The sequence below is a fragment of the Poecilia reticulata genome, linkage group LG7, assembly GCF_000633615.1.
Source record: "Poecilia reticulata strain Guanapo linkage group LG7, Guppy_female_1.0+MT, whole genome shotgun sequence".
NCBI lineage: Eukaryota > Metazoa > Chordata > Actinopteri > Cyprinodontiformes > Poeciliidae > Poecilia > Poecilia reticulata.
The window spans coordinates 26,085,164-26,112,642 of record NC_024337.1 but is presented as its reverse complement, the minus strand read 5'-3'; the positions used below and the strand labels follow the sequence as shown (position 1 = coordinate 26,112,642).

The 27,479-nt window shown below is 38.7% G+C and overlaps 1 protein-coding gene and 1 long non-coding RNA gene across 4 annotated transcripts; one reads left to right on the top strand and one right to left on the bottom strand.

Moving 5' to 3' along the window:
* Positions 1-11,467: 11,467 nt before the first annotated feature.
* On the top strand, positions 11,468-27,280 carry LOC103467398 (rho-related GTP-binding protein RhoA-D). Of its 3 annotated transcripts, XM_008413739.2 has the most exons (6): positions 11,468-11,572; positions 12,026-12,099; positions 23,028-23,183; positions 24,913-25,033; positions 25,442-25,572; positions 25,665-27,280. In XM_008413739.2, exons 2-6 carry the CDS (start codon positions 12,049-12,051, stop codon positions 25,836-25,838), a joined length of 633 nt encoding a protein of 210 aa, XP_008411961.1. In that variant the 5' UTR covers positions 11,468-11,572; positions 12,026-12,048; the 3' UTR covers positions 25,839-27,280. The 3 variants fall into 3 exon arrangements, with proteins under 3 accessions (XP_008411961.1, XP_008411962.1, XP_008411963.1); XM_008413740.2 differs by lacking the exons at positions 11,468-11,572; positions 12,026-12,099 and adding an exon at positions 14,058-14,180; XM_008413741.1 differs by lacking the exons at positions 11,468-11,572; positions 12,026-12,099 and adding an exon at positions 15,188-15,265.
* LOC103467399 (uncharacterized) lies at positions 12,038-15,102 on the bottom strand. The gene is made up of 5 exons (XR_534069.1): positions 14,730-15,102; positions 14,537-14,600; positions 13,402-13,530; positions 12,355-12,544; positions 12,038-12,128 (listed from the first exon to the last, which is right to left on the bottom strand). It is a non-coding gene; the product is annotated as an uncharacterized LOC103467399 (long non-coding RNA).
* Positions 27,281-27,479: the final 199 nt, after the last annotated feature.

Sequence of the window (27,479 nt, the reverse complement as noted above, 5' to 3'; positions counted from 1 at the left end):
GTGTGTGTGTGTGTGTGTGTGTGCGTGTGTGTGTGTGTGTGTGTGTGTGTGTGTGTTTTCCACTGGCTGAAATGACCCAAGCTGCCCAAGGAAGTTTACTCACAACAAATGACTTTCTCCAGACTCTGGCCACTGCAGTTCATTTGAAGAAGCAAAGCCGGCTGTAAAGTGCGACTGCCTGTGTTGTACAGGAGAATCGGACAGACAGGGGCCGACATGAAGTCACACCGCAGAGGAACTCCTGTTTGTAAAGCACAACACAAAGCATGGCTGAAGTTCCGTATGTGTTTGAGATGTAATCGAGCTGATGATGTATGGTTGCCCACACATGTGACAGAACAATTGATCCGAAGACAGGTCTGTGATTGTGCACATGTGGTCATACATCATTTCACCCAGTGAGCTAATCTGTTACTCTGACCAACAGTGTATATCCATGATCTCACATCTCCTTTCTGCCCTATTTCTTGAACTTTCAACACCCTCCTCACTGCTCTCTCTCTCTTCTTTTTTTTTCCCATTTTTTCCAGCTCTTTTTGCCTTTTGATGATCTTCTCGCCGTGCTTCTTGGTTCTTCCCTTTCTCGCCGAAGTAACACTGTTGTATCTTGGATAACCTGAATAACCCAACCAGGGGATTATTCTTCTGTTCTGCTCCCTGGCAGCACAGTTAAAAGTCAGCATGTGGACCGGGAGATAACAAACAAGCGACTCACATGCATGCAACATCCCAGAGCTGCTTGGAAGCCCTCAAAAATCATCCTAATTCACTTGGGATTGGTGGCATTTACCCACATGCAACCTTTCCCTCACATGTACTCACACACCCGAAGACGTACACCACAGTTGATGGCCTCCCAGTGACTCAAAAAGGGATTTAAACGTGTGCCAATCGGAGACCTCTGTGCATTTCTGTTACAGAATAGATAGTCAATTCTCTCCGAGAGAGGCTTTGCTGATCACATGACAGCCTTGGAGCAACATGCTGTGTGCGCGCACGGAGTGGCACATGCCAGCACTCACACACACACACACGCAACTACACACACGCACACACACACACACACACACACACACACACGCACACACACACACACAGAGCCATTTGAACATTATAATAGAGAAGCTCAGAATAGTCCAATCAAATTCATTTGTCATACATTTCCCTCAGTCAGCTCACTAAGTCAGCTGAAATGGAGACAAATGCTACAGGACCAGGAGATAATCTGCAGAGACATGCAGACTTTACCACACAGCTCTGTGCTAATACTCATAATCATCAGAGTAATTAATTATAATAGACAGTGCATTGTTTGGCAGCTGTCAAAACCTCAGAGGGAGAAGGGTTTTTTTTTTCTAAATAACATTTTAAATAATGAAAGACTGATTTTCTATTTTTGTTCATGTCCGAAAGAAAAAATTGCTCAGTGCCCACCAGTTCTTTCATAGTTGTCACAGAGCTGCTTGGTTTAAGGCTTTGCTATTAAGGCTCATTTTCTTGCAGTTCTGTGGTCTTGAATTGGTCTTGTATTTTTTCTTAGTACATCTAAAAAAGAAAAAATACAACGTCGCCACTCTTTGCTCCATTGACTTGTTCTGTATGGGAATTAAAATCATGACCTTTACTCTAAATTAGGTAAATTCATAGCTATGTAAAAACATAATGAATATATTTTTAAAGCTATGATTGCTAAATAAAAAAAAAGGTTTTTGTTATAAAAAATAAATGAAATAAGAGTCAGAGATTTTTATGTTTTTCTTTTTCCTTTTATTGTTGCTTGGTTGACTTCATTGACACAATCAGGAAGAAAAAAATATTTTATTTTCCTTTTCCAGTATTTTTTTGATTAAGATTGTTTGGCATGTTATTCAGCTGATATATCGTGTACAATTCAGGCCTAATTATTCCGAACATGCATGTACATATCATAAATGGCAAAATGATGTCATTTCATTCTGCTGTTCTGTAATACAATGACAATTTCGGAAAAATTAGGCAACTTTCTTAAAGAGCCCACTAACTGGACATTTTACTAAAAGTTACCATGTAACTCCAAGTTATATGGAAACTTCACAACAGTCAGCTGACATCTCCATATATGGAGAGACATGTTGTCCCCAGGATTGGAAAAGCTCCAACATTAGCATGTGAAAGGCAGCAACTGGAAGCTATTTCAGTCACTGTTATTGTTACTGGCTGACTTATTTATTTTCTGAGCAGTTTTTCTATCTAGCCTCCATCTGTCTTTCCAGCTTTTCCTTCTGTCTTTCTCACTGTTATTCTCCTTTGCAGTTACAGTTCCTTTCAAAAGTATTTAACTTTCTCACAGCACGCTTGTTACAGCCTCACACTTTAACGTATTTAATTAGCAGTTACCGGTATGTAAAAAAAAAACTATTTATATATAGGCTAGATGACTTTAAAAAGTTTTTGCAGACAAAATCTGGTAAGTGTGATATGGCTATGTATCCATTTCTCGCTATTTAGTAGTGCAATCTGTTGTCTTCCAAAACCAAAAACTCCAAGTGTGTTCAATTTATTTTCTGCAGGAGATCAAAGAGAAATGTGCAAAAAAATGTAAAAATAAATAAAAACTCAGAGCTCAGATGTTGCAACATTATATGATTATCACAAGAAATAGCAGTAGAATACTTTCATCGTAGATCACATAATTTGAGTTTGGTGTAAAGACAGAGCTGCCCTCAGCAGAAAACACTTTATCTCAGATAGCAGCAGGGGGCCTCCAGCTTAACTCTTTCTCTCCCCCTGCTCTGCTTGACTCATTTCACTCAAAGATGTAAAATGTTCAAACGAAGTAATTCCTTCAAAGACATGATGAGCATGAAAGGCCACTCTCCACCCTCATTCTTAATTGATGGCCTTGCATCGCAGCATGAAAGCCGCTAAGTCTTGCTCGAGACCCTCATTAGCAATAACTGCACTACAGTTAGCTGCATTAAAATTACATTACAATTTTCAGACACACCTTTCACTCGTCCACTTTCAGCATCTTCCATTCACTTTTTGCATGTCATCTGCAGAGTGAGGTCCTTTCACAAAACAATCTTCTCTCTTTCTCTCTCTCTCTGTCTTTTTTTTGTTTTTTTTGTTGCTGTTTTCAAATGTTATCTGACAACTGTGGGGAAGTATGATCATCTTCATCTCTCCTCTTCGCCTGTCTTTTTTCAGAAAGCATCACGCCACACCTCCTACCTTCCTGCGACTGTTCAAACCACAGCTATAAGTGCCTTTCTCCAGGGGAAGCCAGTCCACGTTAGCTTGTGGCCTGCAGGCAATTGTTAAGCCTTCGTCTGACAGCTTGATTGACAAGATGAAAGAGACGCGATGGCAGCACCTGGCGATCATCCAGGAGGACCACCGCAATGATGCTGGAGAAAAGGACACCGGTGATGCTCTGCTTGCAGTTTAAAAAAAAAAAAAAAAAAAAACAGCTGCATTTTCTTGTTGTCACATCTGCCTCTTTCACTTGTTTATGTCTACTATCTCACGGAGGTTTTTGCAGTAAACAGCTGCAGAAATCCACATTTTTCAATACTGCTAATATGGTGCTACATTCACTGCCCTCTGCTTTTTAAAACACTTTCCACATTTGTATGGAAATGTTTGAGTATATGATGTACAATATACTCATGTTCCTCAGATGAACCTTGTAGAAACCAGTGGTTGGACAATTACTTTGCAAGTCATACGTAAGTTCGAAGTTTTCTGTTCATGTCTCTAGTCAAATTCTAAGTTATTGTACCAAAGATGTAACCTGACTGCAAAATAACACGTTTCCAAAAATTATTTGTGCAGCTTCATTGACGTACCTGTTAGGAAGAACAAGCAGGAAGTGGAAGTGAACTTCAAAACATTTGTAAAATCTGCTCTGCTCTTGCTTTCCACACTAAATATCATTGCAGTACAAAAACATAGAAAGATTTTTGTCCTTCTGCTGTTCCCATGCCTGAAGTTTGCAGCAGAGGGGATTGTTTTTTTCTCAGATGAAAGAACTCTGGATGCTTCCAATTTAATTTTGAATGACTTTATCTTCCCCGGTTTGTCTGAACAAGCATGGGGACTGTCTTGTTTTATACCTTTCTGCTTAATCAAAAATGTTACAAAAAAAAAACAGCATAAAAAACCCAGACACTTTTCTTCACTAACTTTGTAAAAGTTTATAATAAATCCAAAATTCTCAGCAATTTTCAAGTGTATAAAAATAGTGAGTGAAAAGAGAAAAGACAAAATAAAACAGGAGAGATGTTACAATGCTCAAAGCAACGACACATGATTTTCACACCAGAAATCAAGAAATGCCAAAGACTTGTTAGTTTATTTCTGAGCTCTCTGACTCATTCAGAATACTGATCAGTGTATCAGTTTACACCACCTCAAGGCCTGTAATCCAAGTAATTTCAAATATTAAATATTGAAATTAAGTTTAAAATTACACTTTTACATTTTATTTAGATTAATTTAATTGCCGCTGCCATTTCCTCTCATCGCCTTATTTCTGCTTTTATCCCAAAATGTATTAACCAAGCTGTAGCACAATGTGGCAACAATTAATGCGTTTCCTGCTGAGGTGAAACGTAAAGGTACTTCCTGTACAAGTTCCTGCTAACGTAGACCTCACTTTAACAGACCTGCTCTGGATCTGAGAGGAGAAAATAAAAAGAGGTTAAGAGCACTCACTGGTACTTCTTCTGTTCTTAAAATGTCACTTCATTCTGCCTCTCTGTCAGGTGGTTCACTAAAATACATGCATCAGAAGAGTAATAGGGACACCTTTTCAGGAACAGATTGTCCTCTTCAGAAATGCACCGACATTGGGCACAGCAGTGGCGCAGCTGGGATAGAGCATGTAACCCAAGTACGGAGGCCTCAGTCCTCAACGTGGCCGTCACGGGTTTGTAGTTTGTCATAAACCATGCAGCGGACACAGCAAATATCCGCTAAACCTACCTGTTGCATTCTTTGGCATTGTTTTGTACAGTAAAAATGAAAAATATGTACCATTTTTTATTTTCACTTCAGAACTGCACACCAGTTTGTTTCAACACATGTTGCTGAGCAGATGAAACAAAGGAGAAGTCGCTTGCTGGAGTTGCGAGACGTAACTGAAATGATCTATAAATGTCTTTGGTAAAAACTGGTAATCCTCTTTCCTCAGATAAAATCTGGACTATTTAAGATTCTGGTATAAATTAACTGCAAAGACAATCGTAGAGAAAACACATTTTGTCAAATGAGCTGCTTTAGGAAGAAGAAGAAGATGAAGAAGAAGAAGATGACACCTCATGGTGATGATATCAACGGGGAGAAGAGTCAGTTATCCCGCAGGAGGAGAAAGATACGCAAGCCAGCTGGACGGCTCTCTTTGTGCAACTTGAGAGGGTGTGAAAGGACTTGTTCCTGAAGCTTTTTTAAATATTCAGTGGTGAAAGCACCCAAACCAAAAAGGTATTTTGAGCAACATCCAGTATTTATGTTGTAGATGTTCAAACGCAAAAAGCAAGCATCTCTTCGTCTGTTTCTCTTTTGCTCGTTTTCTTTCGTATCTTGTCCACTCATCACCACCAATATGAACAGCAGGACAACAAGGTCATGTGTACAATCTGCTGAGATATATGCCTTGTAATGCAACAGCCGCTTCAAATCCAAAAGCCTTTTAGGAAAAAAATAAAAACCCCACACACAAAAAAATCCTGGATTACTTCGTTCCACACCGCCTGTTTTGGGATAGGAATATGTCGGACTTCTCCTCTAAATCTCTTTTAATCCGCTCTCATTCTCAGTTTTTTTTCCTGTTTTTCTCTCTTTTCTTCTCTAAATCTCATAAACAGATTTAGTTCTTATCGGGATGGGATCAGATAGGGGGGAAAAAAAAACAGTGGAGGAAAAAAGTTTTCCGCAGATGCGTTTGTCAAGTTTATGCTGAACTTAAAAAGAGATAGGAGAGTCTGAGGACTCCATAAAGCACTAGGATCTTTGGGAAGTATTATCAACTAGTATTATTGGGAAGTATTATCAATGCCCAATGGATCTATGGATGAACATACACAAACACAAGCAACGATCCACGCCTTCAGCTTTGCATGCTGAAGCCGCAGACTGCAATAAAACTTACACTATTTCTTAATATTTCTTGTCGATTCTGTCCTTTTTTGTGGTGTTTTCAAAAAGCCTTTCAAACAAAGTCATTCAAATTGAAATTGTCTTCTAACTACGACTCGTCCCAGCCAAGCAGTGCTACGTGTGTCTATAGAGACGTCACTGTGGGGAAAACAGCCACTGAAACAGCTTCAGCCCACTGCTTGAAGACACTACACTGCATTCATTCATCTGTCCTCCTCGCCCTCCCTGTATCACACCCTCCCACCTGCTTCACTTCTCCTCCCTCATGACAACACACCCTAGTGATTAATGGCAAACCTGCACTGACCACCGAGTACACATTTGGGAGCATTTTAAATGAGCGGCAGCAGTGGGTGGGGGGGTGGGGGGGATTTACACAGATTTTTTTTTTTTTTCGCCTTTCCCAGAAGTCTCTTTCTCTCAACCGACTTAAGCTTATACTGAGGAAAAATACACCAGAGGGAGCTAAGATAAAAGACACTTTAGAGACAAGAGAAACAGGGAGCCCACATTCTCTGCTACTAATAGCAGTGTTTTGAAGAAAAATCAGCTTCAAGCGCGAGTAGGAGGTGGAAGACGAGGTCGATGGTTAAAAATGTCATAATGTGGAGGAATGTGATTCTTTCTACTGGAAAGTGGCCTAGTTTTTTTTTTTTTTTTTTTAAATCCCCAAACTTCCTGTGTTCTAAAAGAAGGCATGTAGAAAGTGGAGTATATTCAAACTAGTCTTGTTCAAAGTATTATCTTATGTAAAACACTTCACCGTGAAGGCTAACATGAAAGATCAACACATATCCACACGGATGTAGATCTCAGTCTGTGGCATGTGAAGGCCCTCTAGTGGTCTAGCAGGTCCGGACTTCTATTTTCAGATATTGTAGAGAAGGGCTTGCCGAAGTTTTCAGCTTCTGACCCCGAAAATGAAAAAAACTGAACCCAACTCTTGGTTGAGCATACAAGCGTTTTAAATGCTGCACTTCATCAGACACATTTTATAACAGTGCAGAGTAAGTCGGTAAGAACAAAAAAGCCATTTCCAAATGGTGGTTTCATTTATCAAGGCAGGAGGAGAGCAATTCAAACCGGTCACTGTGAAAAAGTAATTACTCCCTGAAACTAATAGGTGCTGCTGCAGCGAAAACAACTGCCGTCATGTGTGTTAATGGCAATATTTTTTTTAGATTATGGACATTTTGGTCCACTTTACCGTGCAGATTATTATTATTATTATTATTATTATTATTATTATTATTATTATTATTATTATTATTATTATTATTATTATTATTATTTATTTTATTTAGCCACATCGGAGGGTTTTAAACCAGGAACTGCTTGTTTATGGTTATAGCACAGCATCCCAAGTGTTTCAACTGCACTTTGGCTTGGCTATTTCAAAATCTTTGTTCAATTCAGTTTTGTATATAGCGCAAATTCACTAAATACAGTCTCGAGGAACTTAGCAAAAAAACAAAAATAAAAAATTCTATTAAATCAGACATACATTCTAATTGAATAGCTTAGTTAGTTATTCAAATTAGCTTAAAAAGGCTTCTGAATCCAGCAGATTGCATTAAGTCATTGACTTGCAGCATTCCAAACACCTGGGTGAGCGTGACAGTAAAACGATAGAATTGTGTCATCTCAATCCCTCATACTGATCATTCATTTTTGTCGTCTACTGTCGCTACACGCTCTCAACACTCTTGCTAAGGATGAATTTTTATCTGCTTAGATAAAACCTTTATAAACTACTGTAATCTAAATAATTGCCAGAGCTTAATATATTGTTTTACTAGACCTTACTGTCCTTTTCTTGTGGGTGTTAACTGTAGTGTTCGTGTAACACCACTAGGTGTCAGCATTTCCACACAGTTCAGCTTATCGCTGACGTAAAGGTGAGCTGAGGACATGCAGCTCCTGAGTAAACTTCCTCCGGGACATGAAGAGTGACTCAGTGGTCCACATAAGCCTCCAGCCTGTTTCCTTGTTCTCTGCGTTTACTGAGCCATATAAGGGAACAGTGGAATGAGATCATAAATGCCAACTTTAGTTTTCACAAAGATTTTATTGATATTTTCATTTGCCCTGAGGGAGAAAGCAGAGCAAGACCACAGAATTACAACAAAATGAGCCTTAAGAATCAAAACGTTCAGTAGTTGTGCAGTTTCTGATACAGAACGTCCTTGTGCGTCATTGGTTCATTATTCTTTCGATGAAGTCTTTATCTTAGGAATAAATTACCACAATAAGATACGAGGGCAATATGTCTTATCAGATACAACAAGAATCAAGTATCTGCATCAGAATTTGCTGGGAAAATTTCAGTGCTTTTGCAGATGATGTTCAATCATTTTTCCACAAATCCTGATTAATCCAATCAGTTTATTTGAGTACAGACATGCCCTAATGACATAAAGGGCTGAATCACTTTTTTATTATCTGCTTTTAAACTGAGAAAAGACAAGAATTGAAATCTTTTAACCACAAGAGACTGTGGTCAAAAGACTCTGTCAGGCATTAGTTAGCCTCCAGTAACAATGTAAAAAAAAATTGTTATATAGTCGGGGTTAAATCTAACTAGGAGATGTCCTTTAAATTTCACATTAAAATAGCTTTCTAGGACATCCTTCTTTCACCTTGTGGCACAGAAAATGTGGCACAGAAAAACTAAAGCCTTTGATCTAAAATGCTACATTGAAAGTTCTGTAGAAAATTATAAAGAGAGCCATATATTCCTCACATTAGCTTTTCTTCATTATCTATCTGGAAGAGAACTTAGAACTCTTCTTCTAACAATTAAAGCCCCTAACAGAACTAAATAGAAATAAGAAAAAGACCAGATTTAGCACACTATTGGCAGGGCAGGAAAGATTGTAAAAAAAAAAAAAAAAGATTTTTTTAGCTCAGAGGTTTTAAATTAGCAATTACTTTAAACTTTAAATGAGAAATTCATATTTTCATGAAAAGCAAGACACATTTAATCTACCACATTCACATAGTTATTTTGTTTTTTCATTCTGTTTATAAGCTGATGAAATAACCGACAGTCAGATTTGGTTCAGTTCACAGAGAGACTGTTGTTCAAATTGAGGATTAGTAGTTTAATCTCTGGCTCAGGCTTGTCTCACCAACAATTTCACTTTGAAAATATTTATCTCAAATGTGTTTTTCTATTGCATTGTCAAGCATTTAATTCTTTGTGCCAGTACGTCTGAAATTCCACAAAAAAGACCGCAGACTGCAGGGCATCATAAAGAAGATTCAGAGATTTGCATTATCTCTCTCGTGTGACTTGTACAAAAAGATTTGCTGTTTTTCTATACTTTAACCACTAAAATAACTCTGAAGAATTTTTAAATATGAGTTACAACAACATTTAATTGTTACGACATTCAATTGTTGAATTCAGAAATACAAGAGTATTATTGAATTTGAAAACATATTTTTAGACACAGCACCAAGACTACCGTTTTCTTGTTTTCACGGTTCCATTTCATAACACCGTCAGGCTATTACCTCCATCAGACTTTTCATTTGCCTCTTTTGACAACCAACCAAATGATTCAGAACTTGATCTTTTTAATGACTTTATTAGCTAATGTTGACAGTGCAGGAAAAAAGTGTAAAAACATGTTTTTGACTTGTAGAAAAGTCCCTCAAGTGTTTCAATTTCTGCGACATATGGAGCAAAAGTTGTTTTCAAGTCTTAAAACTGGACATGTTTGGCCGAGTATGAGGACAATTTGTAAATGATCCCTTATGATTGCTGCTCACACATACTTCACAGCAGGGCATATCCTGCAGGAGGTATGTTTTTAGAGTACGAAATATGAGGAAGAGGAGATTTTGTTGCCTGAGCTTGAGAATCCTGAGGAAAGGCAAGAACAAGTTATGAAATTTTCTGTGTTTTCTTGACATTGCATCAAAATTGCGATAGAGATATTTCATGACATTTGTTGTGTTTTATCAGCGTGTTTCTAACTGTCCACAAAAGCAAGGAAGCCAATGAAAAACATTACAGAAAGTACCCAGACAGGGTGGTTAATCATAAGGAATTCATCAGAAAATCTCAGCAAGAACCAGAGCAAATTGCTGTAAATAGTCCCTAAACATAACTTAATAGCAATAGAATTTGTTCAGTGGCAGGAGAAGTAACTCGTATTCCTTCAGATATGGGAAGTAAATTTAGGTCATGTGGGTCAGAGCGACCTGATTTTTGGAGAAATTGTTCTGTACTGTGTTGAACTTCATGCAGAATGCCTTAAACTACAGTAATTTAACACAGTTAATGTCTTATCTTTGCATTTACAACCACTCCACCTGGAAGGATGCGCTATTATTGGTTGAAAACTGCAAGAAGCAAGCTTATACAACTTTTGGTCATCACTGACGGAGTCACTAAATAGTTTGTATTGAAGTGACTCCTGCTGTTAATGATTTAATGATTTCCTTTGCCAAAAAGACAGCTCTTAAGTTTTCTCCTATAACATTTCATGAGGTTAGAGCAAACTAGACAGATCTTTGGCAATTCGTTCTGGTCACTATTCAGGTCTGAGAACTAAAAGGGACACATAATGTTTTTTTTTCCTTCTCTGCTTAACTTATCCATGTTGACCTAACCATATGCTTAGATCATCCATCCTGCTGAAAGTCCCACTGACAACAGCGTTCAGTTTACTGATGAATTTAATCCGATTTTTTTTTTTTTTTAAATATCAAATAATTAATGTTATCATACCTTCAAGAAATGTTTCCAGAGTTTTTGGAAGGGGAACACAGGCTGATAACATCCACCATACTTGACAATGAGCATATTTCCAGTTATTCATTCTTTGATTCAGGTCAAGCGAAACCAGTGCTTGTGGTTGAAAAGTCCAACCTTGGCAGAGTCATCTGACCAATGGACATTGTTGCAGTAAAAATCTAAGTAGAGTTCAGCAAACTCTACAAATTTAGACTTGTGATAGTGAGACATAAAATGTTTGTTTTTTTCCCAGGTATGCTCCTCTAACAGCGGATTGGTATGTTGATAGTGTCTTATGGTTGTCATGGAGACCTCATGCTGTCACTCTTCTCTAACAGCAACAATAGGATATTTTTATTTCCTCCCTTTCCATATTTCCTTTTGTGTGTGGTCCTTGTCCAAACTAGCCAGTTGGTCAAAGAATTGGGCCTCTATGACATGGCATATGTACCTTTAAAAAGTAAAGTAATAACTGTAAAGGAAAACTGAGTAAAAGTACCTTTGTTTATTATAAACTGTTGAGGTTATGTGCTTTTATTTTGGTAACTTCCTTGTGAGTGTTGCTATGGTGACAGAATGCAATTCTACATGAAACGGTTAACCGCCATACACAGAAAAGGATAGCAATACTGTACAAAGAATAAAAAGCAGCTCAATTTTAGTTTCAGTCAACAAGAAAAAAAGGTTAGTAACCAAGACTGAAGTATTTTTGAGGTACTTGAAATGTTTATGGAAAAATTTGTGGTCGGTTGTATTAATGAAATTTAATGTACTAATGTAACCGGCGTGCGAAACAACAGAAGATGAAAACGATTGTAGTTATTATTTGTTCTTGTCTAGCTCCATTGGTTGAAGATACTCATATCTATATTAAGTTATCACTTAACCATCAGTTCTGAAGTTCTCAATATTGACTAGATTCTACAATAATAATAAAAACATTTGCTACATTTATTTTAAGGTTGTCAGAGTACCAACAACTGTGGCACAGGTTATTTTGTTGTAGTAAAGAAACATCAACTTTTTTTGAGCTTCAGATCATGCTATAATGTTTTATTCTCTCATCAAAAACATGCATGGAGTGTTGATTTGATTTTGTCATGCATCTTTGAGAAATTCTTTACTTTCTTGTGGCAGCCATCTTGAAGGACGAAGCTATCATGATTCGGCTATGTAGAAAAAGAGAAGCGCGATGGAAGTCCCAGCAAATAGTAAGTGGTTTCCTTTAATGTCGTCAAACCTGTGAGGGAAGTCCAGTTAGACACCAGGGTTGAAACAAGTGGAACAGGTAGGTGACCAGAAGACACAAAGCTGACTAATAAATGACGAAGATACAGCGGAGAATAAAGCACACAGGTGAGGTTAAATACACAGGGGATAACGAGGGAACATGAGACCGCTGGAACCAATAAAAGGGGAAATAACATGACAGAAGATGATCGAGATAACTGAGGTATATAACCTACCATAATCCTTGCAGAAGCTCCTCCTTGGTGTTGCAACTTCTGAACGTCCGAGTTTCCAGATTACAGAGAATCCTTCCCCCAGGTATCTCCCACTCAGTTCCTTCAGGCTAGCCAGCAGCAATTTCCCAACACCTGGTGGAACTGCACATCTGTGCTGAGCTCATTATCGAAGCCACTTCTCAGAACATTGCTGGTAAAAACATTATTAAAAGGTTAATAGAGGAGCAAAGTTGTGATAACTTCCTGAAAGTGCAGTGTTGGAAAGAGCAGGACTTTGTTAAAGAGACAGAGACCCAATTTCAGGGTGTTAAATTACAAAGTCAAATTTCTTCAAAGTCATATCTGTTATTTACAGCATTTTCATGACAACTGAAGTGACATAGTTACTTTATTGTGCTATAAAATGATACTATGTTGCTGGAAAACACACAATACTGCTTCTTTAAGCCCTATTATATGTAGCAAAAGGTTTTTTGATTGGGATGTTACATTTTTTATTTTTATGTGACCAACGACCATTAAGATGAAATAAAGTAAAGGCTTTTTACACATTATTACCGGAGGTGCCAAAAAAATTGCCCATGTTTGTAGATTAAAAGGGTGAGTCAATGTAATGCAGCAACAAAGAACTGTTGAAAATCCTATTGCATATTTTTTCCTCAAACTCGAGTACCACCTCAGACATTCTAAAATCTGCTTACTCAAATCAGAAGGTCCAGTCTAAAAAGATAATCCACAGAAATAGCATAGAGCCTTGTGGCACTGAGAGGGACCATTTATGTAACTACCAAATCATTATAGAAACTGTGAAGGACTGTATAGTTTACGAGTAAGGCAAAGAATATCTACAGACTCAACATAATGACAAAGATTTTGATCCTAATCTTAAAAGGCTTGGTTTTAACATTGATGCTGCAGGGAATCTTGCCCAGTCTAATAAAACTTCCTGAACTGACTTAGAATAACTAAGTTCTGATATAGGAGTTCCTGTGGTTAACCACTGTGGTCTAATAATGTCCCTATTGTTAGTGGAAATGTTCCTCTTACCCTGAAGCCAATGTTGCTGTATCACAACAGTGTGCCGCAGTGTACTGAGAGGGGGACTGAACTTACGACCTCACTGGGAGAATGGCATGTTAAAAAGCTCAAATCCCTGTTGCGTGGTTTCCTGTTGCTCTGTGGGAGAATAGTACATGGGTCAAAGTCAATTTCCTTACACGAGAAACATAAAACAATAACAACAACAATGATAGTGTTAAAATAAGGTGACGGAAGAGGAAATGAAAATGAGGGTTCCTGTTAAATAAGGATTGTTAGTTAAAATATACAACCTTCTAAATAAATTATGTCATTGTACTTTAACCGTAAAGAGGAGGGGACGTCGAACTGTTAAATGATTTCGGCCAATAGAGAGCAAGCGTGTGAATATGAAACGATCAAGATTTTGCGCTACATTTGTGTGCAGCTAGGAATTTTGAGTGCTCTACTCCAAGAACGTAGTATTTCGCTCGACCTGACGCAAAACAACTCTGCTTGACCATGTTAAAATAATTAAAATAAATAACACATGATTAAATTGTATCGTTTCATTACATAATCAGAGAGTGATATTTATGTATTTATTGTTTGTTTACTTGTTCCTCGACGAGAGTGGTGACTCTACGAGTGCATTCCAAACGCAGCACAATGGGAGGATCCAAAAGGAGTATCAGTTTGACTGCTGCAGCTCGGCCAGTCGCACTGATTAGCTTCTGGGATATTAGGACAACCGTCAACAGAAAACACGGGGGAATTTGATTAGCTGAAGGCACAATCTTTTGGGAGAGGTAAGGTTTAAATGTTCATTGTTGCTGCGTTATCTAGCCGAGGCATTGCAAGAGGTGTATGTAGTCCTTAACGTCCGTTTGTTGTATCGGGGAAAGTGTTTGGTTTAAGCGGCGCCGCTCCAGTGGACACGTTAATGAGTCGAAATACCAAGAGGCTCGGCGAGTTGAAACCTGTTACTTGGTGAGAAGTTTTTTTCACACGGTTTCCGAGGTTTGCTAGGCATTCTTAAAAAAATAAGGGGTAGAGGAGAGACGCCGTAAGTCGGGGACACACCTGTTTGTCCACGCAAAGGACAAGGCGTATATCGGTATTCCTAGCTTCTTATTTAGCTTTACACAGTTTCTACATGTCTTACCTCATTGCGTACTTTAATTAACTGGAGGGAGTTCCGCTGTGGACGAAAATGGACTCCTGTATTCCTTGGGGGGAAATGCACACAACTTTATTTTCGGTTTCTTATTGAAAACCTGTTTGACAAGTCGACAGAGACTGGGAACTATGTATTTTTCTTTAACGTAATTCCTGGAGAGCAGAATAATCGAAACTACCTTTTAAAATGGTCGACTTTCTTATTTGGTTATGCGGTCAAAGTCTGTCCTGTTCGTCTGTTGTAAGTGATAAAACATTAGTTCTGTCCCGAGGAAATTCCTTTCTCCGAGCCACCACACCCTTGTTATGCTGCTCAGCTCCAGTAGCGCAGACCCTCATCTCTCACCGCAGCTTGTTCCCTTGTCTTGGCATGTTCTCCATAACAAAACTGCACTCCTGGTGTTTGTCGTGAACCAAAGTCAAACCTGCAGAATTGCTGATGTGCTTCGGCTGGGTTACTCCCATGTTTGTTCCCGGGCTGATCCACATGAATGCGCCGGATGTTATCCTACCTAGTGCTATTGGCTTGTTTGTGATTAGATGTTTGTATGATATGTCCGTGAAAGTATGTCTTTACATTTTAACCAGCAGAACTTGGACACAAGGATTTACCCAGTGGTATGTGCGGACATGGAGAACAGAATCAGAGCTCCTCCAGTGAAGGATGTCATTTTCAATTTAGAGAATTGAATGCTCCTGACTTCCGTGGGAATTGGTAGGAGCTGTTATGTGATTTCTGCGGATTTAACTTTTTTTTAATACCACAATTTAGCATGCAAGGGGTTTTAATTTAATACAAGATGTCAAAAATAACTAAAATTGATGATTACAGTGATTGTATTATATTGATTCAATTTCTTTGAGGTCAGACTTACTGATTTAGAATTTTTACTTTCTAAATGTTTTGAGGTTTACAAAAAACACCGTTTTTTGTAAACACAAAAAACGGTGTTTTTTGTGTTTACAGTGTAACCCCAAGAAACCCAGGGGGTTTCTAACCCCCTGGGTTAGAAACCCCCCTGGGGGGTTAGAAACCCTAACCCAGGGGGGTAGGGTTTCTATAATGTCTTTGATAAAGATATTTTTGGAGGTGGTTATGTGTGAAAAAAATTACAGAATTACAAGATAATCTATTTATGATTTAAAATGTATGTTGCTTACATTTTTTGCAATGTATGCAATTTCTGAAATATTTCAGGTTTATTTGTTTATTTTTTGGAGGTGGGACGTTGTATATATTTAACAATAGAAGTAGTACCTCACTCTTGTTTTGTTTAGCAAAGTTTAATAAAGGGGTGTGTGCGTGTGTGTGCGTGTGTGTGTGTGTGTGTGTAAAAGGTGTGTTTTTCAGTAACGGTCACTCGGTGTCCAATGGTAAATGGCTTTGTATAGCGCTTTATCATGATCAGAAGACCTCAGAGCACTTCTCACTACACTCAGGCTTTTGTCTTTATATAAACAAATATCAAAATTCCACATCGTTTGGAAAAAATATAATGCACACGGGATCAGTTTAAGAAAAGTGTTCACCCACGCATACATCCTTCAAAACAATCATGACTTTCTGTTAGGAATGAAATATGGCACCAGGAAGTTAATTTGTCTGGACAGACAGAGATGTGTAACTTTTAAATGCTAAAATGTAAAATAAGCAAAACACAAGACGATGTTGACTGGGAATAGTGTTCAAGCAAGTATGTGAACAATGATCGGCATTCTACATCCATATTTATGAGGCTTAGCTGGTGTAAAACAAATGACCTCCAAGCACTCTTTCTCCTTTGCAATTGAATGTATTGGAGCAGTCGGGCTTGTAAAAATAAACGAGCAGAAAGTGTCTGAACCAAAGTAAAAATCAGCACCGCTCTGACAACAGCCATTTTTTTCCCTCCACTGCATGCACTAATGTAGACATGCAAGTGCAAATAAAGAGAAATCTTAAATGCCACTTTGGTTGGAATTTTAGTTAATTATTTTTTAGTGATATTAAACAATCTGAGTGGATGAAAGGCCAAATCGCATTCAAATCTATTCGGTTTCCTAGATAACCGGCTATGTTTGGACTAGGCCTCAGTTATTCACTCACACATTGACACGCTGATGGTGGCCAGCTACTGGATAGTAGCTTAAGCTGCCCTGGGGCAGCCTGACGGAGGATAGTGGTCCAGATTATTAAATTAAAAGCAAACGCATAGCTATTAAAAAACTATACTTTTTCCCTTGTCTTAACATTTTTTTATGTTAGAAAATTATCTTTTTTTTCCCCTTTGGAAAGCCTTGCATTTGTCAAAATTGCACTCAACATTTTAGCAGTCAAACCAAATGTATGCCTTTCTTGTATTCAAGGGTTGTAAATGGCTGCACTTTGGACACCTCTGCTCCAGTGGGTCAATTGATTTATTTTTTTCACACACAAGTGAAATGTGGACTTAGCTTTTTCTGTTAGTGTTTGAACACTTATCTGTTAATCAACTGACCATGAAATAATTCTGCCTTTCATAAATGGTTAAAATTGAGTTTAAGTTATGTCTAATCAGTGGTTAAAATTCATTACAAGCTCTTGCTGTTAACTCTAAATGCTTTCTGCATTATTGAGGTCAGCCATATGACCTCCTTTTTATAAAGGACTGTTGTGGATCAGGATATGCATGCACCTGTGATATTTTAGTAGTTTGACTTTGGCATGTCATTTCTCTTAAGTCATATGCCTATCCGTGCCCTTTTTTTTTTTTTTTATGACGAGCTTAGGAAATATTCTACAAGCTCTCAATTATTGGCAACATGCAGACTTTTACTAAGTCATGCACAGACAGAAGAGTGATTGTTCACCCTAATTTTTTCCCCATCCTGTATTGCTCAGTTGTAGTCTGTGGAGGGCTGCAAGTCTGCACATTGTTAACTTATTGATGTTTATCAGACAAGGTGTTCAAAAACAATTCACCACCATATCCTGTCCCAGGTTTGCGTAGGCAGCTTTCCATCAGACCAGATTTCCTGGAAGGCCTGTGTACTTTTAAGGAGCTGATGCAGCTGAAGCGTGTTTTACAGTCAAAAAGAAAATATATGGAGTGCCTGAAAAATATCAGCTCTATAAGAAATGCAATTCTTGAAACGTTTCTTTAAGGGCGGATCTAAATAGACTGGAGTTAGGACGCCATGAATAAGCTGAGGCTGCTCACAGATGTCAGCTTTCATTTGTGCTGCATGTAGTTTTATATATTTTTTTGCATTATGAGGGGTGGAACTAGCTAAGAATTCATAATATTTGCTCCCATATGGTGACATCACGGAGCAAACAGACTAGAGAACACGGTGCTGTACTCTCAGGTGTTTTAACTTCTCTAAGTCTGTATAGTCATATCTTTTTTAACTAAAGGCAAACTGCATAATTTATTCCTCATTTGTTTCAAGTCATAATGTTTCCTTCTCCCACATGCATATTTAACCCCTTGTTTAGATATACTCGAGAAATATTAGAGGCCTGCATATGGTATTTTTGTTGCCCTTAATCTGCTGGTGCTGCAGTGCTCGATGCTTTACTTTTGACTGCCTCTCATTTGTTTCATTCCCCTAGAATCTGGGACTTTTTCAGTTTGTTTGAACTGAAACCAGAACTGAGTGGCAGCTGAAGAGATAATTCTGTGTGATAGTTTAGTTTTTTTGTTGTTGTTTTTTTTTCTGTATGTTTTGAGCTGAGCTGTACTCTGATGAATTGGACAGCAGGAGTCTCAGTGGCTCTGTCCTATTTTGTGCTCCAACTTGGTTCTTTGACTTCAACCTCCATAGCCTCTTGAATGGGTTTAGATGGTCTAAAATTAGATTCAACCATCAAAATGTGTTTGACTTCTCTTGTGTTGCCTAAGTTATAGTAGAAGTCCGTTGTTGTTAATGGGGAGGAAAAAATATTATTTTTTGAACTGGCAAACCTCTAGAGCTGTGTTATTTACATTTTATCTGAACAATAAGCAGCTCTATGGTGCTCATTTATCCTTTGCAAGCCAAGCAGGTTTGCTCCTTAAATTACGCTACAGTGAGCCTGGATTGCCCTAATTGAGCAGTTTCAGAGGAAAGTTACACAAAGCCTTTGTGTTAAGTAATTTCTGTGTGTTTAAAATGTCCAATAGAAATTCGGAAAACTGTATTTCAAGTATACTGTCAGTTTGGAAAACAATTAAGTGTAAGCACCCGGTATTGAACAGTGGTTGGGGATCACATCCACCTGTAAATAATTAAAACACAAATACCTGAGATCCCCTTTAAAAATTGCTCATAACTATGGATACACTGATGGCAGTTTTGAGGCCAATGTTGAAAATATTGAGCAACACCCATGAAACAATATAAGCTTGTTTTATCTGCACATGCAGCAAGTTGAAGCATTGATGTCCAAACTGCCAAGTGAGATAAATTTAAAGCCAGTCAGTGGCAAAAACTTACTCCCACTTTTTTCTTTTTTTTTTTTTTTTTTTGAGTTAGCCTAGTTTTTTTTGCACCATCTCAAACTAACCACCCAAGGAATTTCATTAATTATTAAGCATTCTTTTATAAATAACTTGTATGTTAATGAGTTTTATTTATTTTTTATTCATTTTTTGTGTAGTATAAATTGTCAACAGAATCACCTTTTACAGCTTGAGCACAATTTTGACCTAGAGGGATTTCAGGAGGATGGGTTCTGTTGACCATGAAATATTAAATGTAATTGACTGACTTTGTAGAGAAACTGCCTGACACATATTTGTCTTTTCATTTGATCAGATGCGTTTTGTCCAGTGTCTTTATTTACAGCCTCCTAATATTGTCTGATCAGATTGTTGACTCTTTAAATGGTTAAGATTTGTGTTTTGGACCATTTATATCTAGCCTACACAGACTTTGCTTCTTGCTCTTAAATCCAGAACACATTTGCTTAGCCACTTTTTTAACAATAGTCTGATAAGGCAGGTTTTCCCTATTCCATCAATTAAAAGCTAATGCAAAAAGCTTTAATGTATCCCAAGAAAGTTTCAATTAAATTTTAAAACTTAATTTTTTTTGCCATGAGCTAAAACAGTTGAAAAATGTGGTTTAAATGGAATGTCAAGATTACAACTTTATGGTCAGAGATTGGCATGGTGAGAAAAGAAATGTAGGTTATATGAATGATTTTTTTCAGGGTTGGTTTTCACTGGGTTTGAGTTCCTGGCTGTTAGGTTGATTTGGATTTCATAAGGAGGAAGTATTTGTACAACGCTCTGTAGCCACCCACAGCTAGTTTCTGTGCTATATTTGACCCTTGTTACCTCCAGTGAGCAAACCTGGCTAATGTGTTACCACCTGTGGCAGTTCACAACCTGCCATTGTGGAGAAATGAAGAATCTATGCCACATGTACTGGGAAAGATGACTTTGCCCCCTGCTCCCTTTCCATTTCAGGGAGAGTCATGCAAGGCGAGAGAACGCCTAATAAGCATCTAGCTTTTGTATTTACGAAGCAGTTATACAGATGCCGTTACTAATTATGATTCATTATTCAGAATGCCCTTAATCTTCATCTGATTTCTTGAGTTGGGGCCTGGTTCAAATAACTTAGAAGTGGTTTTCACCTCCATGGCCATATGGTGATCTACAGTTAAAATTCATGCATGTTAACATTTTTCCATATAAATTGAAACTTTGATTTTTGAATGGTATTCCTTTTTCCTTGGGCTCTACAAGCTGACTTGAGTTCATTGTAGTTTTCAGTGTTTAACATTTTTGTAAATGTTGTCAACTAAGTTTTGATCTATTGTCATTTTCTAGATATAATGTTCCCACCACTTTGGCTTATCTTCAACATTTCAGCCACCAAAAAAGGAATTCTCCTGAGATCGGCATTAAGGCCGTATTGCTCAAATAGTGGGCCCGCCGTGGGAGACTGAAGGATTGTTTATGGCATCCGTGTTTTTATTCATGCTTAAATATGAATGAAACACAAGCCTCCAGTCACTAGGTGGCAGCAGATCTCAAACTTGCAAACAGACTGCCTGTTCAACCCAGTGGAAGAAGTAACCTACAGTCACACCAGTTTACAAACATGAAAGAAGAAAGAGGGAAAAGTTTTTGAGAGATGAGTGATGATGGGCAACAGAAGGAGACCAGGAAATGCTATGAAGCCTATATAACCCTTTGCTTTACTGTGAATGCAAAACGTTATGCACTTCTGATCTCTTCTAGTGAGCTGAAATGCAATTTAAGAATACATTTTGCGTTAAAAAAAATCTTACTTGCATACATTATTTGCAAAGAATAATCAACCAATGTTTACAGTTTAAAATACACATCCCAGTGACTTAGTCGCACCTTTTTGATATGCTTGTTTAAGCATTTTTATGTTTGACTCTTGTCAGTACAGAAATTATGTGTTGCATGCTACATAATTTTAAGGATGTTTGAACATACCTAGTGACTGACACTGACATACTATGGAAAATAGTACTTTGGATTTGTGCTCTTCCTTGTCCCAGAACAGTGGAAACGCTTCAGATTTGCATTTATCCAAAGTAAAACGGCTACTACCCCTAATGTGTGCTTTGTCATGCTGCTGTAACAGCAGGGAGCCTGGTGTGACAGCTGCTGACCTCAGTAAACTACATTTTGTGCGCGAGCAGCCTCTTTTTCTTTATGAAGCTTCCAGGGTCAGCTGCCAGTCCAGTGGGTCTGTTTCTGGATGCGGAGCTTCCCTCTGGCGATGTCTGTATGATGTATGGAGCAGTAGCAGCCTGCTATCACAGAGAACAGGTGGCTCTCTCCAGAGTATCTGACGGTACACTGGCCTGATTTAATGTGTAGAAATAAAATGCTAACCAAGGTTGTGTCTCTTATGTTGTTGTATTGAAAAGGAGCGCTGCGGCTTAGAACTTGGCAACATTTGTTTGACACTGTCGTAAGGTTCTTCCACAGGATGCCCGAACAGCTTGGTTGATGAACAAACATTAAAATCAAACTTTGAAGAAAAAAAATTGTGGTGCACTTATTGGAGTTTTCTAGCCGACTGCAATTTTTAAAAAGCTTGACCTGCTTATTTTGATTTTGGCCGATGCAAATTGTTTTGTCTGAAATGTTACTAAATATACCAAGAAACCTACAAACGGCAGACATGACCTGGTGGGTGGATCCATCTGCCAGCCCTCTCTCACAGCAGAGCAACAGAGGACAGTGGCTTATTTTTAAACCTTTGCAGAGGCAGATGAGATCAGCCTCAATACGTATCGACCAATCATCAATTTCCCGAAATTAAGCAAATTGGGACCAATTTATTGGTGCAGTCCTAATTAAAAAAATATCTTAAAGTTCAGATATTTATTTGAGCATTTTTTGTCATTTTAGCACTTACCTTGCTCTTAGGAAATGGAGGCGGTTTTTGTCTAACCTGGCATTCAAGACGAGGCTCCAACTTTTCTTGATCTGAACTAGCATCTCGCTTAACAACATGGAAACAACATGGCTTCTTGAGGAGCAAAGACAGAGCAGACTTTTTTTTATGGGGCATGGGGCCACAATTCACAGTAATGTGATGTTTGCATTGTGGGCTAAAGGTGTACATAAGGGCTTTATTGTAATTTATGTTCTTTTTTTTTTTCTCTCCAACTTTTTTGTAGATTTAACCATACTAGTTGCTCTAAATTAGCTGTGAAAATTAAATAATTAGTAGCTATTGGTTATATTCCCCTGAAGGGGATTTCTTTCAACTAAGCATCCCAATGCCAACAAGCTCTTACAAGCGTATGAAAGTTACTTTAAAATTTTTGTGGTGATGAGACATGCAGTGATGCTTTGAATGTTCTGGTTCCCTCTTATTTATCAGTTATGATTTCATAAACGACTGTATGTGTGAATCAGAGTTGGAGATTTGTAGCAGATAATGCATCTGTTACACAGCCAGAGCATTGCCTCATTTTGCCGCTTCTCCATTATCAGCATGTGGGACATGAGAATTGATCCATGGTGACATCACAGTTTCTCTGACAAGCAACACTGATGTTGCATTCACACATCTCTCTCAGACAGAAGAGAAATATGCAGGGGAAACGAATGTGATCGACAATGCTGTGTCAGAGAAATTCAGAGGGGCTGTTAATCCCTCATGCACTGGTATGTAAAGATGGCGCAGCATGTAGCGCTTCCAGGCCCATAGACTGCACACTACCCAGGAACAGGAAGAGGTGCAGCTCTTAAACAGACATGGGTCCCCCCCCCTCTTCCCCCCCCCCCCCCCCCCCCCCCCCCCACAACCCCCACCCACCACCACCCGGTAGGTGTCAGCTGCTTCTGGAGTCCCACAGGCCAAAAAGGCCCGATAGGACCCCTTCTCCCTCCCCCCCCCTCTTGTTTTTCCTATCTCTTCTCGCCATTTATGGTTACATTGCTTCTCGTTCGTCACTTGTTTGAAACCAGTATCTCTGTATGGTTTACACTCCGTCAAACCTGAACCTAAAGATAAACCTTTGTTGCTTCTAGATGGCTGCAATCAGGAAGAAGCTGGTGATAGTTGGAGACGGTGCGTGTGGGAAGACCTGCCTCCTCATCGTCTTCAGCAAGGATCAGTTCCCAGAGGTCTACGTCCCCACCGTTTTTGAGAACTACATCGCTGACATTGAAGTTGATGGCAAACAGGTATTTTGTATTTTAAATCTCGGACATTTACTGAGTGTTTTTAGTTTAAATTTATGTGCAGCTTAATTGTATACCACCAGACAAGCTACATACACAAGTAGTGACATCACTTTTTTAAAATTTTTATCTTGACTTCACGAAGAGCTCTGTTGGGTTTTAGAGGAAGAGACTGATTTCAGTTTTCCTTTGACCTGTGATAAGAACTGATGTTGAGAGCAGGTAGTTTTATGCGACACTCCTGACATTGTTGGATGTGAACCACGTGCGATTTTGATTAATGGCTATAGGTGTGTATTGTTAGCAAAGCTCTTTGGGGCATTTCATTGTTTTAAAGGTACACATCTCTGGCCAACAACAGGAATTGAATCTTTGCCACCTTCCTGTGTAGGGTTCAGTTCCCACCAAACACTCCCTCACCCTCCTTGTAGATCATGACTAATTTCCTTTTCCCGTTTCCTGTGCTGCAACATCTGATGTCAGCGTCTTTTTCCATTGTTCTGTAATGTAAAATTGAATTTACACCACATATATTAAGAAAAATACTGTCACGTTTTATCAGTTTAAGAACCTGATACTCTCTTTTCTTTTAATAAAGTGGGGTGGGAAAAGTTCCTCCTTACATGCTCCAAATTGTTGGGATTTATACTTTTTTCCTTTTTTTTTTTTTTAAGTGGGGTTGGAGGACTTTTACTTATGAGGTTGACTGCAGGTCTTGTCTAATGCGCAGCTCTAGTTAGCTGCTCTTGTTTCCAACAGTTTTACTTCCACTGTTTTTTTGGGGGGGGTTTCCTGTCCTTGATAACTCGGAGCTTGAAGGACAAACATATACTAAAGCATGGAAAATTATTCAGGAAGTGGTGCTACATGTTAGATTAACTACATTTCTTGTCATATTAATGCTTTAGTTGAAGACATTAAAAACCATTCAGTTTAATCTTATTTATCATAGCTGACTCAATTCTCTTTTTGTTCATTTTGTCCTTTTTCTCTTATACTTCTCTGTTGCATCTCTTGCCATAGTAACGACTTTAATCTAGCATACACTGAAGGAATTCTAGGTTATTGCATGTTTTTTTTTGTCTCAAATATAGGCTGATCAACAGACCATTGCATATAATTTTGAGGTTAATAAATATGGTTAATATGGAAAATTCAAATTCAGAAAATTTAAATAGACAAACTGGAAGTTGGGATGCAGGGGGAATGGAATTTGAAAAATGTATAAAACAGATTTCATAAGACCATACTAATGTCCAGATGGTTGGTCTCTAAGGTACAATTAATCCTGTTTACACCCAGATTTTAGCTTCCGTTTTAGATGCTATTGAAGTGTAAGATCTGTTTAATAAGACCAGCAAAATGCGAAACACTGTGGGATGCGATGCAGCTGAGGCTTGGTTAATTTTGCTTGCACTGACAGTTCCAGGCTACACTGTTCTAAAATTGGTAGTTCTACTGCTGAGGTTTTGAAAATGTTTTTTGCAGGACATTTATTTTATCAAGAGCAGGTCAGGCTCTCTGGGACTGACGCCACTTTGATTAACAGCCCAAGGCCTGTGGGAACTTCCTCTACCACAGAGAAGTTGCTTTATAGAGCTAGCAGCAAAGGAATTTTACTTCTGCTCTCGTCAATATGGATTTTGTTTGTTGTGATCCTCTTTCGTAGTTCAGCTTCCAGTCAACTGCAGATTTTTTAGCAGCCTTCTTGTCCCGTCTCTCTGTCGCGCAGGTGGAATTGGCGCTGTGGGATACTGCCGGCCAGGAGGATTATGACCGACTGCGGCCTCTCTCCTACCCTGACACAGACGTTATACTTATGTGCTTCTCCATAGACAGCCCTGACAGTTTAGGTAAGGCATATATTGACTGTCCACTGCACCAGTTGTTAAATATAGGGCTAATGGAAAAAACTTATTTTAATTTTCATCCTTTGAAAATAAAGTTTAGGTAGTTAGTTAGTTAAAAAAATTTTTGCAGCTAACTAATTTATTTCCCACCTTCTATCCTGAAAGACTTGAGCTGTACGCTTAAATTAATGAGAGAATGCAAGTACAGTTTTTGTGACGTGGATAGTGCCTCATTTGGTACCATCCTTCCAAAGAATGAGCGCATATCAGCCAGGGGGTCAGTGACTTCTTGATGATTGTTTGTACTGTCACAAGGGAAACTTCTCCAACTCTTTGGCAGGAAAAGAAATTGGCATGCACTTTGCTGGAACTCTAAACTCATGCATCACAATTTTTTTTTTTTTTTTTCAGAGAACATTCCTGAGAAATGGACCCCTGAAGTAAAGCACTTCTGTCCCAACGTCCCCATCATCCTTGTGGGCAACAAGAAGGACCTTAGAAACGATGAACATACGCGCAGGGAGTTGGCCAAGATGAAACAGGTGAAGTAATACGCCGACTACAACAAATAAGTATTCCAGCATTTACCATTTGCCGTGTATTAATGTTTTCACATTTAACCCTCCTTTTCCAGGAGCCTGTCAAGTCTGAGGAGGGCAAAGACATGGCACAACGCATCGGTGCCTTTGGCTACCTGGAGTGCTCGGCCAAGACTAAGGACGGCGTGCGGGAGGTGTTTGAGATGGCTACCAGAGCAGCGCTGCAGGTCCGCAAGCGCAAAAAGCGAGGCGGCTGCCAGTTACTGTGAGGAGTCTGTATCTGCTGGCTGATGAGCATTTGAGGGATGACCCTCCCAGACACGCAGAACAAACTTAGAGAAATCTTAAATCCGTGGCTTCCATAGACTGTACTTACTCTACAGATGCAGGCGTATATGAGAGACTGCCACACCTGTTTAAAAGCAAAACAAATCAGTTATTATTAAATGTTTTCTTTCCAACTTCCTGCTCTTATCCTGCTGTTTCCTGTAACCAGCACACCAGTCTGCTTATGTGACGGATTGAACCCGTCTTTCTGTACGAATGTATGTTTGTATTTAAATGTGCATTACTCTTTAAAAATGCCATGCCTTCTGCTTGCGTGTCATGATTCCGTTTACAGAGAAGGGTCATGTGCTCTTCCTGCCCCGTCATCGTTTCTCCTTCAGCATTGAATGTTTTTTTTGTTTTTCTCTCTTCCTTTTTTTCCTTTAGATTTGCTTCCTTCTGCTTCTTCTGAAACCTCCATGTACCACTTGGTTTCCTTTTATGCACCAGATTCTGTTGCGGTTATCTGCATTATACCACTATTATTTTTGTACTCTAAAACTTGTATGCCACCAAGTGCTGTGTGTGCTGAGCCGTTTTTCACCATTTGCTGTTTTGCAAGAGACTAAATTTAGAACCTGTTCACACCTAATTAAGCAAAGCATACAGAAGTACACTGAGAGAGCAGACAGGATTTGGAAGGAGAGGCTTTGGACGGCACGCTGGTCCCTCCCAGTAATGGCGACAGCTTAAACTGGCACTGCAGACAGTGCTGTATTGTTGAGGACAATACTAGCAGTTGCACTCTGGCTCTGACAGACATGACCAATGCTTTCCCTCCACCAGGCCAGACTCCTCTCTGATCTCAGTTCTGTTTCAGAATCAGGATGCAGTTGCCTCATTACTGTGTAAAAGGTTTTCTGAAGATGAATGCGCTATGTTTACAGCCATTTTTATATGCAATTTTGGTCTATTTAAAAGAGCAGGGCCATCTCTTGCTTAGCTGCAACACTTCTGTCGGCCAAGTTTTTTTTTTATTTTTTTTTTTATAATATGCACTAACAACATAAACAGGTTTTTCTTTCTAGATCAGATTTATAATTCTTTGACGCATCATATATGCGCATGTCTATTCCTTAAACCGGTTTACGCTACAGTTTGAGCGTTTTTTTTTTTTCTATCAGTCCACCTTAAAATCCACGAACCCCTTTCTGTTTCTTTTATTGTCGTCATTGCAAACTGATAGTCACCGGTTTTATACATTTAGATTCAGAGATATGAAAGTAGACGGCCTAGAAATACCTGCACATTTGGGCCGCGTGTTAAATGTCTAATGCATAGCTTAAGAGAAAATGTTGATTGTAAAAAACGCTTTGCAAACAGGAGAGGATTGTTTTGTCTGGATGACATGAACGTGTTAATAAAATATTTTTGAAACTCGTTACCTTGACTAATTTTTCATCTCGGTTGCTCTGTCGAGGTAATGAATCTTACTCAGAATATGTGGGAAGGTTTAAATTGAGCTTCACTACCATCAATCTGAATACAAATACACAACAGTTTTCTGTTAATTTCTGGAAATAAATACAAAACCATGTCTTTCCTGCCCCGTCTCTTCATACTTAATTAGTACTTTGTATTTT

Excerpts from the sequence above, each read along its gene's own strand:
- LOC103467398 (XM_008413739.2), top strand. The coding sequence starts at position 12,049 with ATGATTCGGCTATGTAGAAAAAGAGAAGCGCGATGGAAGTCCCAGCAA. Across the intron at positions 12,100-23,027 it reads GATGGAAGTCCCAGCAAATA|ATGGCTGCAATCAGGAAGAA; the intron begins GTAAGTGGTTTC and ends TGTTGCTTCTAG. Across the intron at positions 25,034-25,441 it reads AGACAGCCCTGACAGTTTAG|AGAACATTCCTGAGAAATGG; the intron begins GTAAGGCATATA and ends TTTTTTTTTCAG.